Here is a 16,974-nt window from a genome sequence, read left to right as displayed (position 1 = left end):
CATCATTTATTTGAAACGTACTCTGAGTTTGTATAAACCAATCGTAATGCATTAAAAAAAAAAAATCTTTCTCAGAAATAGTTTTTTTTTTTTTAATAATGTTTTTTTTAATATAAATTTTGTAAACTTTGAAAACAGTCCAAACTCAATGAATGCCTTCATGTTGGGTTCCAGAGCATATATAGTGTAGTATAATAATTCTTCAGTATAGCACAATCAAGTTGACACACCAGTTCTCGCCAGATCACCGAAGTTAAGCAATGTTGAGCCTGGCCAGAACCAGATGGGTGACCATTTGGGAAGGCTAGGCGCTGTATGTACCTTCTGGGAAGGTTGGGTGTGAAGCCAGCACCTTCACCCTGTAAAAAGAACTCAGTCGCTACAAAAGCATCTACAAAGTTGGCTCAAGGCTATGGATGGGATGGATAATAATTCTTTAACTTTCAAATGTTTTCTTAATTGGTCATAAGATAATCTTCAAAACAAGAAGAGTTACATGAACCTTATAAATTGTCCATAATTGTGTTTTTATAAGTTTTTTTAAGGTAAAACATCTGATAAGTAGGGGACCAGGGTAAAACGAGACACCACAGATAGCTGAAACAAAGAGAGAAAGAGAGCTCTTTCGCGAGGAGTCTGAACAAGAGATCATGTGGTAACGCCTTGCCGCCAACGTCTACCATTGTTTTATTCAGCCACGTACATCAAAAAGAGGTAAGTATTCAAAATTTATCTATTTTGATCTATTTTTATGGTTCTGCTGAAATCGTGTTCTTTCCGAATAAGATACAGATTTGTCAAACAAGAATTAACGTTCTGACAGATATTTCTATGTGCTATGGTAATAGATTAATCAGTTTGACCTACTTAAGCCTAGCATTTGTGAGCTCTCTGAAGACCGACCTATTCCGACCAAGATCCGTCTCGTTTTGCCCCAAGCATGGGGCAAAACAGGACAATACAGTTAGTTGAATAAATCATCTGTATTTCTCTTGAAAATAATTTCTCATTTTTTTTTTTGTTGTGGCATTGTTTTTCAATACCTTGAATGTTCAGTACACAGAATATGGTTTATACGTCAATGCTACCTTTGACTCGACAGTTCTTTTTCCCTTAAGTATCTCATCTTGCCCCAGGTTCCCCTATGTGACTAAATATGCAGCAATCAGGGTTGCAGAGTCGGAGTCAGAGGGAGTTAAAAATTTTAGCTGGAGTCAGAGTTCGAGTCGGATTTCTAAGAGTACTAGGAGTCCAAGTCAGAGTTGGAATTTTTTTTATCCGACTCCTTAAGTTCAATAAATTTATTTATTTTTTTTTACATGGTTTTCCTGTTTGGTTTTACCAGTTGTACAATTTAGCAGTTTTTGTATGGTTTTGCTTTTATTTTTGGAGATATCATATTTTGTACTGCACTGCAATGCTTCTACTTCATAAAGATATTTCGGTCCATCTGATCTGCTGTCAATGTGAGAGGCGATACATCTAGAAAAGATGAAGGAGAAGAAAACCATGAAAACATGTGAATTAAAATTGAAAAAAAAAAAAGATCGTCCCAGGTTGATGTCATTCACTATATGATTCTGAATAAGTGTCCGAAAAAAAATAGCCAGGTCTGTGGCGATCTGGTTCTGTCCACACGTTTTGAACCGCAATCTTGGAGACACGCAAACTATTTCCAAAGTGGATCTTTAAAATGCTAATGTTGAAGCATAAGTCGCAAAAAGATGGATGCTTCCAGGATATTTCTCAGACAAGCTAAAAAGTTCTATCACAGTTTAGTATTCACTCGATCAAACCTGAAATATCAACAGTTTTATGTAATAGGTGTTGCAGTTCCAAAGGTTTTACTGGGGTGAGAAATTTGTTCACGAGGGAAGAGGCGAAACTTTATTCCTTATTATTTCCTTTGAGATGAGGCTTCATAATTGGTGCATTCATCTTTTTGCGGACCGCTATCCACATCTTCATAGTTGTTGTTGCTTCACCACGTTTCGGCCAACTCATCCTCTGGCCTTCTTCAGGTGGTTGACCACTACAGGGTAGAAATGCCGAGTCTTGTAACTGTATCCCCAATAATTACTGTGTTCCATTGGTTTTTTTTTTCTCACTACGTTTTTGACCAACTAATCCTCTGGCCTGCTTTGAGTAAGATTGAAACTGCTATCTCCAGACAATGCTCACCTGAAACCACAGAGACTCAATGCCTTTATCCAATGCGCCACAGGCCCTGGATTCCTTGCTTAAAATGGTCAATGAATGGACAGGTCTTGAGGAAATATCACTTAAGATTTCTACATTGTCAGGTCTGACCATTTCCTCGAAACCGTCTTATCCCTCAAACATGTGATTACTTCTTATGTAATATCATCCACATCTGTTTTTAGCATGTTTTGTCTAGGGAGACAATCTTCGATTCCCTTCACCTTACTCATGCTAGATACTGGATTTATTTCCATTTGCCGCCAGGTTGTCCTGACATGTACTGAATATAACCCTTGACAAAATTCATACTAGTCAACATAATTTCTAATAACTGACATAGGATTCCAATGTATAACACATTCACCATTATTAGCCTCATCTGACCCCACCATAACCACAGTCATCATTAGGCTACTTTGGACCTCATAATCTCCATTCAATCATGAGACAATGGATACTCCTTGTATTCTTATGCCATATATTCAAGTGCATTATAATGAAGTTGAATCCCTATCTGCATGTTCGCCATTTAATACATACAAAAGGTACACTGTTACATCGTAGTGAAACCAGAATTTTATATACAGGGTGGCTCACTTAAAAATAGCCTGATACTCTAATTTTTTTTTTAACAACCAACTGACACCACAAGACAAAATGCAATTCTTTTTCTAACAAGATGGCGCTACATGCCACACGTCTCACAGGTCACTAACACGAGTTCATGACATGTTTACGGAAGAGATAACAATAAGCAAAAGGTTATAGCCACCACGTTCCGTGGACTTGTCATGTGATTTTTATCTTTGGGGGAATTTAAAACAAAAAGTTTATGAAATTAATCCTCACAATCTAGACCAACTAAAAGAGAACATTACCAACGCTATCAGGAGAATCACCAGAAGATCTACAGGCAGCATCTGCAAACATTAAACGTGCCCAGAAATACATAGATGTCAACGGGGAGCACTTCCATCATCTTTTATAACATTACAAGTAATTTAAACAATAAAAGAATGTTCCTCCTCTCTACTACATTTTCCGGACTACGTTTAAGTGGACAGCTCTATACTTTAATTCCAGCACAATTTGAATACATACTATTGATTCAAAGGAAATCTACAGTCAAGATAACCTCATTTGCATATTACATTAAAGAATACATATTTTAATAATTAGCTCCATGCTATTAATTGTTTATTGTAATAGAATTGTTTTAACTGTTCTAGTTAGAAATATTATATGAAGTTGATTTATTTAATTTAAATTTCATTCATATTTAATTTAATGTATTTTCAATTATTATTATTACTGACACCAGTCGTGTTTAAAAACGGAAGTTTATTCAAGCTATAAGAGTTATTTCCCCTTTAAGCTATGAGAATTATTCTCCATTTAATTTTTATAGACGAAAATGGTGGCGTTTTATGGTTCCATAAATTCAAAATGTGGTCTAGGAAAATCGTAAGATGTTAGAATATTCAGCATATCTTGAATAGTATGTGACTAAAACCTCTACCTGACAATATGTTTTAACCTGACAATGCCAAGTATATACAACAAGTAATAAATAAATCTTTTTCTCTCTGCCTTTTGGGTGAAACTCAGAACTTTTTGAAGGATTCATTTGTATGTGTTTATGTGCATTTTTAATAAATTTTCTGATTTTTTTTTTCTAGTTGGGGATGGGGAATCCTACCAGAAGCCAGGAAGGTGACAGTGGTCTAGTGGTTAACGACAGACTGACGAACTGGATGTTCCAAGTTCAAATACAATTCGTTCAACAAAAGTCACTTTCACTGAGGACATTGGTAACCTTCTAGTGACCCTTCCCATAAGTACCCAATGTCTTTCTAGAACGAATTCTGACTAGAAAATTATCAGGGAAACCAATGCCAAATATAGAATCTTTGGATTCATACAATATGACGATGATGACCAGATGTCAGACATTCATTTGTTATCTCAGACATTCCAACCAAAAAGATTCTAACCAATCGCTTTAAGTGCAACTGTTTGAATCTCTCTTGCACTTGGTTCACCGAGTATATTTGCCAAGTAGTTTTTTAAATTGTTTTTCATGAATTTGGCTGCTCTTATAATTTCTGGAATTATGAAGATTTTTTTTTTTTTTTTTTTTTTACATATGCATCACCACATTATCAAGGCCCAGAGGCCACTCAAGGATAAGGGTTAAAGAGTGTACAGTAGAAATTGGACAATATAGTAATCATTAGTAATGAAAATTTGGTCAATTTGATAACTTATATGGAACGGCTCATCAAGAACTTATTTACGTTAGACTTGAACACAACCATATTGTAGTTAGCCGGAAAGCAGGAAAACGGAAGACAATTCCACAGGCGTGCAGTTCTAAGAAAGAAGCCTTGTTCATGGAATCTATGTTTAGGTTTAGGCACAGATAAAGAGTGGGGGGAATTATTGATAGTGTTTACAGCTAGACGAGTGTTTCTTGTGAAAGTTTGGCGAGGGGGGACCATAGATTGAAGCTCAGTCGAACACTTTCCATGAAAATAACGATACATCAGAGACAAACTCGCAACATCTCTTCTGTGAGATAGAGGCTGCAAGGAAGAGAAAAGGAGATCTCCTACGAGGCTACGAAGTCTATTTTGAACTCTATCAAGGCAGGACAAGTCCTTTCTAGCAGCTCCTGCCCAGATGTGGCAACAGTATTCCATCCTTGGACGTACCTGGCTCTTATATAGATAGAGAATAGCATCAGCAGTGAGATATCTACCGGATCGCTAGAAAGATCCCACCATTTTTCCAGCGGATTCCAGTTTTTTTTCATATCGTACATAATACCTTGGTGTTTCGTTATCTTTTTCCTTTCTTTTCTGTTTAACCTAGCATCATTATGGGGGGGGGTGCAATAACTTCTATTAAGATTGCCCCATATCAGGTTTAACAGCTCCGTTTTCTAAGTATTCGGCTATAGGAATTATAGAATCATAGTGGATGGTGTACAACTTATTTCAAACTGTTTTCTTTCTTTGTTTTAATTTTATTATTTTGTTTTTGCTGGGTATGGTGCATGCTACCGGATGCCAAACATTCACCCAGTATTTCCAGTCACTCTGAGAGATCTTTTTTTACTAATTCTAACTGTTCCTTTGAGTATAATTGCTTTTCTCTTCCATTTGGTTCACCAGGTATCTTTAAGTAATTTTTGAAATTCTTTTTCATAAGTCCAGTTGCTCCTCTAATTATGAGAATTAAGGAGCTTGTAAGATTCCAGTTTCTTTTCATACATAAGGTCCTGGGGGGGTGTGTGTGTGTGTGTGTGTGTGTGTGTGTGTGTGTGTGTGTGTGTGTGTGTGTGTGTGTGTGTGTGTGTGTGTGTGTGTGTGTGTGTGTGTGCGCGCGCTCGCTAGCAGGGAAATTTGATATTGTGAAAACACTTATCCTCTCTCAACTCCTCCAAAAGCAAACATTCTGGTGACATGTGATGTCCTTAAAGAGGGACAGTGTTGTCTGGTAATGACTAACATCGCATCAAAAGAAGGACCAGGGGGGATGGGCTTCCAGGGTTATCAACCTTGACCACCATTTGAGTTCACTGGGTGGAAATTTCATCAACCATATCTCCTCCTTTTAAGTACGCCCCCCCCCTTCACCTATCTTCTCTCTCAGCCCAAATGTTGTAATCACAACATCTTCAGTTAAACTACTCATATATTTTTGTCAGTTTTTTTTTTTTTTTTTTTTCTTTTTACTAACAAGGTTGGCTATCCTGTATTGGCCATCTTCTATAATATAAAGAAACTAGACCTTTTAGCCATTAAAAACAGAGTCCGTTTTGCCAAATTGATGGTCGAATCTATTATAATAAATAGACATTTCTGTCTGTTTATAAGTTGATTAATATATACAAAAGGTAAACCGTTTCACAAATTAATTTTCATACTGAAAACGAGCATTTACATACTTTCGTTCCAGAATGATTATATAAACTAATGGTTCAAAGGAAATCTACATTCAAGCAGTAACTTCATTTGCATTTTACATTAAACAAAATCTATTTGAATAATTATCTCCCTGTTATTGTTTGTTGTAATAGAATTGTTTTGATTGTTTTTTTTAGAAATATCCTTTCAAGCTAATTTATTTAATTCATTTTTAATTTAATTAATATTTAATTTTAAATTATTATTAGCTGACATCAGTTGCCTTTTTTATTTAAGCTATGAGAGTTATTTCCTGTTCAATTTTCATAGACGGAAATGGATGTGTTCTATGCTTCCACAAATTCAAAATGTGGTCCACTTACAGGAAAATTATATCATGACGTAAGAGCACATCTAAATAGTCACCTGTGAAACAGAGTTACGACGAAAAGGAAGAATCGAGTACTGTCCACGTTCACCGGATTTGAGTCCCTCCTCCTCGGATTTTTCTATTTTTTGGGGGTGATGTAGCATTCACACCACAAAACTAGCTACAATAAATGAGTTAAAAGCAACCATTGAAAGAAGATGTGTCAACATACCAATCGAACTGATTAGGAACGTTTTCGATCCAATCAGTGAGCGTTGTCAGCTGTTCATGGACCACAATGACCAATAATTTGAACACTTTCGATGATTAACTGGTTTCTTATTTGTTCAAAGGAAATCTACATTCAAGCAGTAACCTCATTTGCATGTTACATTAACAAAAATCTATTTGAATAATTATCTCCATGTTATCAAGTGTATGTATAAGTGAAGCAGGCACAGTCTCTTGTGAGTGCACAGTGAACGAGGAATGATAAAAAAAAATGACTAAGTTCAGCATCCCCCCCCCCCGCTCATTTAGCCCCAAAAGTCCCCAGGGGACGTCAAATCCTGGTGAAAATGAACAAACGGTGCAGTTTTAGGCCTTAACATATATAAATTTGAGTTCTGCGCCATGCAAAAAAAGAAATGACCAAGTCCATCACTTGTCCTCCCCCCCATTTAGTTCCAAAAGTCCCCAAGGTCTTAACATATTTAAATTTGAGTTCAGCACCACGCAAAACTGCTAAATAGACATATACAGAAAATTTTGGACAAATATGGTAAAATAGTCCCAAAAATTGAATGCTTTTATTAGCTCTAAAAGAGCCCCTGGTGCACACCCAAGAGCAGTGGCGGCTCGTGCCTGAGATTAGTGGGGGTGCTGCTTCAAAAATTTTACATATTTTTTAATATCATGTAAAGGAATTCGAATATATAAATAAATATTTAATCAAATAAAACAAACATTTAAATAAATATTCAAATATATAACAAAGACAAATAATCAATCAGAAATGGATAATACGCAAAAACTTTTTTATTAAAAAGATTTTTTTAAATTATGTACACTTTACAAAATAAAAATAATATATATATATTTATTCCTTTTCAGATTAAATAAAAGTTTGCGTTTTTTTTTTGTTTTTTTTTTTGCAAACAAACGAAAAACATTTTTAAAAATAACTTATTTTTTATAAAAACAAAAAAGAAAAACTTTGAAATTTATCTGCCTCCCTACGAGGGTTAATTTAGGAGTTTACTATTTGAAAATAGCGTTTTATTTAATAACAGTTTTATTTACAACATTTATTTTTAAAGATGTATTTATAACAAAACGTATTTGTAAATAAAATGCAAAATAAAAAAAGTTTACATTAGTGAGCAAACAAACAAAAATATTTAAAGATACAAAATTTTATTTACAAATCTTTTAACAACTTGCTTTTTATATAAAAAGAACAAACTTGGCTATTTACTGACCTTCCCATGCCGGTAAAGATCGACATAAAGTGGAGATTTATTATAAGAAAATAGGATGTCATATATAAGCATTATAAAACATCGAATTTTAATGTAGCTTTCTTCCCCAAAAAACAAAAAATTAAAATTGTCTCAGTCCAGAAGGATTTCTAATTACTTTTTTTTTAATGCGTATTATCTGGCCCATTTACTAACAAATTCAATGTAAAGTTTAAAAATGCATAATTATAAAAAAACTGTGTTTTTTACTTACAAACACATTTTAATTAAAAAATCTTGTGTAAAAAATCCATTTTTCAAAGTGTAAAACTTCTAACATTGTCCTTGTCGGAAGCAAATAAATGCTAATTTTTTTATATCTAAAACATACACGCTAAAAAGATTTCTAACTAAAATATATTTTCAACATAAACTGTTTCTTCGCTTTTTTGCTTCTAGGAAAAAATGTAAACAGTTGTTTTTGTAAAGTTTAGTTGTTACAAAATAAATAGCATTTAAAACTATTTTAAAGAAACAAACAAAAAGGCAGGTAGATGGAAAAGTAACTTTATTTTTATGGTAAAATTTATTTATTGTATATTTGGTTTTTACTCTTGGCCGCGTGTTAGCTTCACTGCTAAATTCCCGAATACTTTTAATAAATAAAAATAAACAGTTTCTGCATATTATATATTTCCGTCTGCTACCGACTTAAATCGCAACGCTAAAAGTGTGCGTATTTAAAAAAAAAATAGCACAATATTTTATGTACAAGAACACGTTATGTGCAGATTTTAATAATAATTTTAAAAAATATAAGTAAACCTCCTTTTTTTTTTTTTCAATAAGAATGTTATCATATCTATACAGACGCACACTCAAAGCAAACAACGAATTTCACGACACGGAACTGCGCCAAGCGACAGTTCTTCAAGCGGCTTTCATCGGCTGCCTAAAGCGTCTAATCCGCGCATGCATACAAGAGAATTTCATTAAGAAAGTGTAACTGTGAATTTCACAGCTCCAAGCAAGTTTTATTTTTGTTATTATATGAATTTAGAGATACCGACATTAAAGTTAATGATTTTATAAAGTACACATAGAAAAAATAAAATAATAATAATAAACAAACGTATTATTTTTAATCTTATCATTAATATTGTGTAGAAATAACTTGGGGGTGCTGCAGTCCCACAGCTCCATGCACGAGCCGCCACTGCCCAAGAGTTATCGCAAAGTATAGACAAACAAAATTATATAGAAATCAGTTAGTTACAACCTTTCAGAAAGTTTTATAAAAATCCAAGGCATCAATTCTTTTTAATAAGCACAAAAGTGTCAATTTTAGCAATTATAACCCGAAAGGCACCTCTGAGGGGGCAACCAGAGTTTTCCCGAAAAATCTGTTGTTACTTTTTTATTCATATCATGTTTAATGTTTGTGCAAAGTTTCAAAAATTTCCAAGGCGTAGTTATTGAGAAAAGTGTGGACAGATGAACGGACAAGGGTGAATTTACAGGTCCACTTCTCTTTTGTCGAGGGACCAATAAAATTGTTTCAATAGTTTTATTTAGAAATATTATTTAAATTTGATTTATTTATTTTTAATTTAGTTTATATTTAATTTATTTTCAATTATTACCGACAATGGAAGTAAGATTTTTTTTGAAGCTACGAGTTATTTCTAATTTAATTTTCATAGACAAAAATGTGTTTTATGCTTTCATAAAGCCAACATGTGGTCCACTTTCAGGGAAACGATAAGATATTCTTAAATAGTGTGTAACTAAATCATCCACCTGTCAATGTTTCAATCTGGCAATGCCAGGTACATACAGCTAGTATGGTTATATGTTTGTTCATTTTTGCATTAAATACTAATCTATTAATTTCTAACTGTGCATCAAATCATAATACTTAGATGGTTGTACTGTATTATAACAAAGGTTTATGCAAAATTTCAGCCAGATCAGCCCAGAAGTTTCTGAGAAAAAGTACAACGAACAGACAGACTGTAGTGTAATAGGCTGGTATTTTGAGAGAAAATAATAAAAAAGTTCACGAACAGAATTCGTCACTGTATTTCCTCCTCCTCCTTCTCACAATTTTCTCTCTCAACTTCTAGCACGCATCTGTCCCTCTCAACTCTGCCAACAGGTGTTTTATTAAAACACTGACTGCATTTCATTTGCATATGTATGCGGCGGGTCGTGTGATCTCGTGTGATTCCACAAGATCACACTTTATAAAGCCACAGCAATCTCTCTCTCAGATCCCACCTGAAGGTAAGTCATACAGCCACAGAAGGCACACACACGTGGGAGCTTGTTTCTTTGACTATTACATTCAACTCCACGCAGTCTAAGAGAAATATAATATAGAAGTCAAAAACAACAAAACAAAAACTGAGAAAGTTGGTATATTCTTGAACGATATTTTTCGTCACCATCAGAAGAAGAGGGAAGTCAGGCATTTTCGACCTTTAGTTTTATCTGGATTTTACTTCATGTTTCTTAGTGATCTCTTCAAACTATTTCTCTTAAAAGGGAGGAGCGGTGACAGAAAACTCAGAAAGAGTGGTTTTAGTAGTGCTCTGGAGACCTTCAGTTTATTTTTTTTCATTCTATATGTGCAGAGGAGAAAGATTGGGGACCTTTAATAAAAATGGTTCTTAGCCTTTTTTAGAGTTATAAAGATAAATTAATAATTTCATATTTTTATTTTAATATAAGGAAAATTTTTGCTTCTGTATGTCTGACAAAAGTCTGGTACATTGTTTAAAAAAAAAAAAAAAAGTGGCGCAGCTAAATATTATTTCTTCTGTTTAACAACACCGATGTCTCCTTTCAGTCTCAAAAGATAATGAATACCTCCTGTAAAGGTAGTTGTGTGTGTAATTATGCAGCAAGAGTTGCAGAATCTCCATCCACATCTCTCCTAAATCGGCACTGTTTAAGCCCAGTGGCAAAGAGAAGTCCAGGACGACTGGGAAACAATGCCGAGATAAGCAAAGACCACACAGTGCACCTAGAATTCCGAAATGGTCACCCATTTTAGTACTGATCAGGTTCGACGTTGCTTAACTTTGGTGATCTAATGGGAGTCAGTGTGTCAATGTGATTATGCTGTATATTTAATAATACCAAATTCTTTGTAAACAAGATTTCATATTTTGATAACTAAAATATATAGATGCATGTGAAATTGCTAATAACCTTGCTTGTTTGTTTGCACATTGAATGTATTAATTGGTGAGAGGAAGTGCAAATGAGATGAGAAGTAAGTGTTGGGGGGACGGGAATAGAAGGTGCAATGTTGGGTTGTTTTGTTTGGCAGCATATCAACCCTTTTCGGGTACTGAATACAGAAATTTTGGAAAATGTTTTTATTTTTCAAGTTCTTTAAATCTTTAAATATTTATTCATGGAGTTTGGTTTGGTTGTTTTGTTTTATGGCATATCAATCCTTTTCAGGTTATTTAATGCTGAATTCAGTAATTTTAGCAAACCAGTTTGTTTTAAGTTCTTTATATGTTTGATTATTTATGGGGTTTGGTTTGGTTGTTTTATAAAGGGAAAATGTTATTGTTTTTGACTATGCAGAACATGGTTGAGTTTTGCAAAGGGAGAGGGGAAAAACAATCTTTGGTGCATTTTAGGTCAGGAAGCCAGTATCTTCAGACAGCCTGATCTGGTAGTGTAACGTGGCCGTTACACTTTAACTGTGTCATTACATTCCAACCATTCGGACCCAGACGTTGTCTGGCCCTGTTGGTGGGGCATTAGAATACGCCGACTGCCCCCCCCCTGCAGAGGATAAAAGTCCCTCAATGGGGGTCCTGGATATGACCTTAAACTATATCCAGTGGTGAGACCCCAGCTTGTGGGCTTTGGGGAGTATGAGACACTCTTTAATTACCATTGCTCCCAGGTCCACTGACCCGGAGTGGTAGTACCTGTTAGGGTCCCAACTATGGGTTGAATAGAAACCGACGTGAAAACAGCAAATATATTGTATTAAAAAAATTTTTCTCCAAAATCTTTGGATTCAGCATTAAATAACCTGAAAAGGGTTGATATGCCTTAAAACAAAAACAAACCAACCAACCAGACGTTGTCTGGTACTGTCGCAGGAACAAACAAGCAAGGAAGGACATAGAAAAATACGACACAGCAATTTCTTCTAGACGAATACAAAAAAGCATTTATTCCAGTAATTTCCGACCACACACTCCACTGCGTTTCAAAATATCACTCACATGTCAAACATGCATGTTCAGGCGCTCTTTCATGTGCATGTCTTTATCGTCGCTACTTTTCCAACTACATGGTGCATTTTCTCTTTCACCGTCCAAGAGTCAAAACATGTCTGATCGCTCGACAGCACATATGCAAATCAAGCAAGTGTTCACGCGCTGAAGTCACAGGAAGGAGAGAAAAAAAAAAATAGACAGCATGCTAGGACAGCTGCTGCTAATATTTTTGCTAATCAGTTATGTGGCTGCTGCTGATTTCGCCATATGTGCTATATTACAGTAGCACAAAAAGAGTAGCAGTAGTTGTAGTAGTAGAACTTAAAGAGAAGGGGAGTAAGAATATAGTGTAAATAAATGAATGCCATAAATCAAGAAGAAAAAAAAAGGTGATATTATCGAGCTCCCCCTTCCCAAGTGTTAGATAGTAGAGAAGAAAAGAAAAAGAAATAAGAAAAAGGAATAAGAAAAAGGAATAAGAAAAAAAAGGAAATAACAAAAAGGAAATAAAAGGAAATAAAAAAAAAGAAATAAAAAAGAAACAAAAGAAAAGAAAATAACAAAAAAAGAAATAAAAAAAAGAAATAAAAAAGAAACAAAAGAAAAGGAAATAACAAAAAAGGGAAATAACAAAAAAAAGAAATAAAAAAATAAAGAAACAAAAGAAAAGGAAATAAAAAAGGAAAGAAAAAAGAAAGAAAAAAGAAACAAAAGAAAAGGAAATAACAAAAAAGAAAAAAAAGAAAAAGAAATAACAAAAGAAAAAGAAAAAAGAAAAGAAATAAAAGAAATGGAAATAAGTTTATGAAGACAAAGGTGTGGAAAATGTAGTTGGTGGATAGACAATGGATATCATTTCTCTCCATGCAACATGTCTTCAACTCTCATTGGCCAGGTTTCACTTTGATACATCATCACACTAAGTACAACTATCCAATAGATCCTTCCATTGGTCAACAGTGATAATGCTCTTCTGGTTAGCAATTGCAGAAAGTCCCTGAATTTTCTCCATCCACACATAATTCTTGCAGCCACACTAGCACCTGCTCCACCCTGTACTCCAATGATAACGAAGCTTTTGGACAGCCTCAACAGCTTCACCATCCGAATGCACATTTGAGTTCTCTGTTAGGGAAATTACAGTGTTCCAGAAGTCTTAGGCACATTTCAAGCCCTCGTATCTGCTTGAGTGAGAAAGAGTCTGATGAGTGAGTTAATTTTCCAACAGGGGGGGGCGCCACCACACTGGAGCCTTGGGATTAAACAGTTTCTGAACACAACACGGCCAGACAGATGGATTGGACAATGTGGCAAGATGATCACACTCTTATGCTTTGGTTTCCCAGATCTCACACCCTGCGTATTTTTTTTTTGGGGGGGGGGGCTAAACTATGTGCCTCCCATTCCAAGAGATGTGGATGAGCTGAAAGCCCGAATAACACAAGCTGTTGCAACTGTTGACAACGCAATGCTGGGATGTATTTGGCAAGAATTGGGCTATCAGCTTGATGTGTGTCGTGTGACGAATGGTGTCCACATTGAATATCTTTGAACATTCTATGGATTCGAGATTACAAGCTTATTAATATATAAGATGCTTTTTATATCCTTAATAGTTCGAGATATTGAGTCAAAATGTGCCAAAGACTTTTTTTAAAAATCACCGTCAAAAATTTTCCCCACTCCTTATCTGTGCCTAAATCAGAACGTAGATTCCATGAACAAAGCTTCTTTCTTAGAACTGACCGCCTGTAAAACTCTGTTCCGCTTGCCTGTTTCCCTCCCGACTTCAACCTGGATGTCTTCAAGTCCAACACAAACAAATTCCTGATGAACCGCCCCCTTAAGTAATGACACTTTATCAAATCTCCAATACTATTATTACACTATCCCATTAATTACTGTACACAAATAACCCTTATCCCCGAGTGGCCATTGGGCCTTGATAAGTGGTGAATTCCATGTAAAAAAAAAAAAACAAAAAAAAAAAAACACCCTGTATATAAGAGAACGGGCCACCCCTCAACTTCAGAAGATGTGGTTGAACAAGTTCGAACTGCGTTCCAGCAAAGCCCTCGTAGATCGATCAATACAAGCACCATTCGTTGTATGCCCAACGCTGTTCACATCGAACATATTTGAGCATTCCATTAACAACTCGAGATTACAAGTTTTCTGAATATACCAGATGCGTTTTTATATCCTTAATAGTTCTATTTTTATATCGTCAATAGTTCTATTTTTATATCGTCAATAGTTCTATTTTTATATCGTCAATAGTTCTATTTTTATATCGTCAATAGTTCTATTTTTATATCGTCAATAGTTCTATTTTTATATCGTCAATAGTTCTATTTTTATATCGTCAATAGTTCTAGAGATATTCAATGTCAAAATGTGTCCAAGACTTTTGGAACAACCTATATATTTAAATCCATTTAAATTGTTTATATATCCGGTGAAGATTAATTAAGATTAAATCACTTAAGCCAATTAAAACCGAATTTAGCGCAGATAAATAATAAAATGTAATTAAAAAGGATTTAAAAGCACAAAGCAATCAGGATTATAAAAGAAAACTGGTTCTTTCTCATCAAATCATTCTTGGCGTTCATATACTAGATTCATTAATCTTTTTTTTTCTCTCTTTTTTTTTTTAACTTAGGAGTCACCACTTATCAAGGCTCGAAGGCCACTCGAGGATAAGGGTTAATATACCCATGGTGGTGGTGTAGTAATCATTAAGGCTATGACAAGAGAATATTCTTATTGTTTTGACTCTCGAGTATATATCCGACACAGACAATCAACCAAGAACCACATGACTCTATATAAAAGCATATAAGATATCAACAGATACCTTCTCGGGAGTCAAAACAATGAAAAGAATATGCTGTTGTCCTAGCCCTAGTAATCATTAATGGTAGAATTTGATTATTTATAGGGACGGCTCAAGAACTTTTTTACATCGGATTTGAAAGCTACCCTGTTGTATTCAACGGGGAAGCAGGCCAGTGAAACAGTGTTCCACAGGCATGCGGTTCTGGGAAAGAAGCTTTGTGCATGGTATATGCGTTCAGATTTAGATCCAGTTAGAGTGTGGGGGGAAATTGTATATAGTGGTTGTAGCTAGCCGAGTGTTTTTTTGTGAAAGTTTGGCATGGGGGAAGCAGAGATTGGAGTTCAGTCGAGCACATGCCATGAAAATAACGATAGAATATATACGGAATATTGTTAAATTTGTGCTGATGAATCTCTGCCCCATTTGAAGGTACTTGATGAAGTGCAAAAAAAACGAATCTGTAATTTGATTGGACCACACTTCTTTATTGCAACCTCTCTCTCATAGACGTGATGTTGCTAGTCTGTCTTTTTTATAATCATTGTTATAGCAGGTGATGAATGCATATTTTTGAGATGATTGAAATTCAAACGCAAATAGCAAAACGTTGTGAAGAAAAAACAGCCAAGATGAGAATAATAGTCCAAATAATACACAAAATAATTAAGCCTCAATTAAAAAATATACATCATATAAAAAAAAACGGAATGGGCCCAGATTTATTTAAAAAAAAAGAAAAAAAAAAAAGAAAAAGAAAAGAAAGAAAAAAACTTGGCGCTATTTGTAATTAAATTTCTAACAGTTATGATCGTTGAAAAAGAAAGAAAGAAAAAGAAAAACAATTTTCACTATTCATTCACCAATAACAGCCATTGTGTATACACCCGAAGATGATCGGAGGTTACATCGGCCGAAACGTTGTCAAAAAAAAAACAAAAAAAAAAACCAAGATGAGAATAATAGTCCAAATAAAAAAAAACTAATTATAAATCCTCATCTCGAAAATATACAAACATCAGACAAAAAAAAAAAAAAAAAAAAAAAAAAAAACGGAATGGACCCGGATTTATTTAATAAAAAAAAAATAAAATAAAAAAAAAAGATTTGGCGCTATTTGCGATTAAATTTCTAACAGTTATGTTCGTTGAAAAAGCAAAAATTTTCACTATTCACGAATAACATCCATTGTGAATACACCTGAAGATAATCGGAGGTTACATCGGCCGAAACGTTGTCAAGAAAAAACAACCAAGATAAGAATAATAGTCCAATTAATACAAATAATTATGGCGTGTGTTTTTCAGAATTGCCTCATTTATTCCCTGCTTCCTTTGTTCCAGCTCGTTTGACAAATTGGTCTAGTGGTCTCCATTAATATGCTGTTTTAATAACCTCGTTGTAATACAGCTTCTTATTCCAGTAGCTTCTAAGAACTGCAAGGTTGTGAAACGCTTCTCGCTGTTTAAAGTTCAGGGAGAGCTAGATTCATGCCTTTATCAAGGTATTAGAGTAAAATAATAATAAAAAAAAACTACTCTCACTGAAATTGAAACTGGCCATTGATTCCATATTTTATACCGAGAACTTTGTACAATGAATAATACTTGTTTTATTAAATTTAAATCAAATTTAAATAAGAATAAAATAGAAAAATACATACTTTTAACCTGCTTCTTGAGGGCTTTGGTAGGATCAACCCAATGCTGAAATTAAAAAATAAATAAATAAATGAATAATTTAGAAAAGGTTAAAAAAATAATTTAGAAGGATAAAAAAAAATACATAATGCTTAGCATAAGTCAACATGGTATTTAATTTTCAAATTGTCATCCATTATTATTGTTGGTGTATCGTCAAGCAAAAAATACAGATAAAATATAGAATAGTTTTATTGTGTTAGGTACAATAATAAAAGTCCGTGTCAGGTAACAATAAC

At 34.3% G+C, this 16,974-nt stretch overlaps 1 protein-coding gene across 6 annotated transcripts in view; it reads right to left on the bottom strand.

Annotated features, from left to right (window-relative positions):
• The window catches only part of LOC145263202 (uncharacterized), a 420,826-nt gene that overhangs the window by 221,096 nt on the left and 182,756 nt on the right, over positions 1–16,974 (bottom strand). For all 6 annotated transcript variants that reach the window (XR_013864489.1, XR_013864490.1, XM_080120271.1 and 3 more), the window contains exon 3: positions 16,699–16,741. Coding sequence is in view for 4 of the 6 variants with exons in the window: in XM_080120271.1 (XP_079976397.1) it covers positions 16,699–16,741 (43 nt within the window). In the remaining 2 variants the exon portion in view is untranslated. The remainder of the gene's footprint in view (positions 1–16,698; positions 16,742–16,974) is intronic.

Source organism: Euprymna scolopes, chromosome 38, assembly GCF_053919585.1.
Source record: "Euprymna scolopes isolate OS-2025 chromosome 38, ASM5391958v1, whole genome shotgun sequence".
Classification (NCBI taxonomy): domain Eukaryota; kingdom Metazoa; phylum Mollusca; class Cephalopoda; order Sepiida; family Sepiolidae; genus Euprymna; species Euprymna scolopes.
The sequence above is the reverse complement of the archived record's forward strand: the minus strand, read 5'-3'. Positions and strand labels throughout refer to the sequence as shown.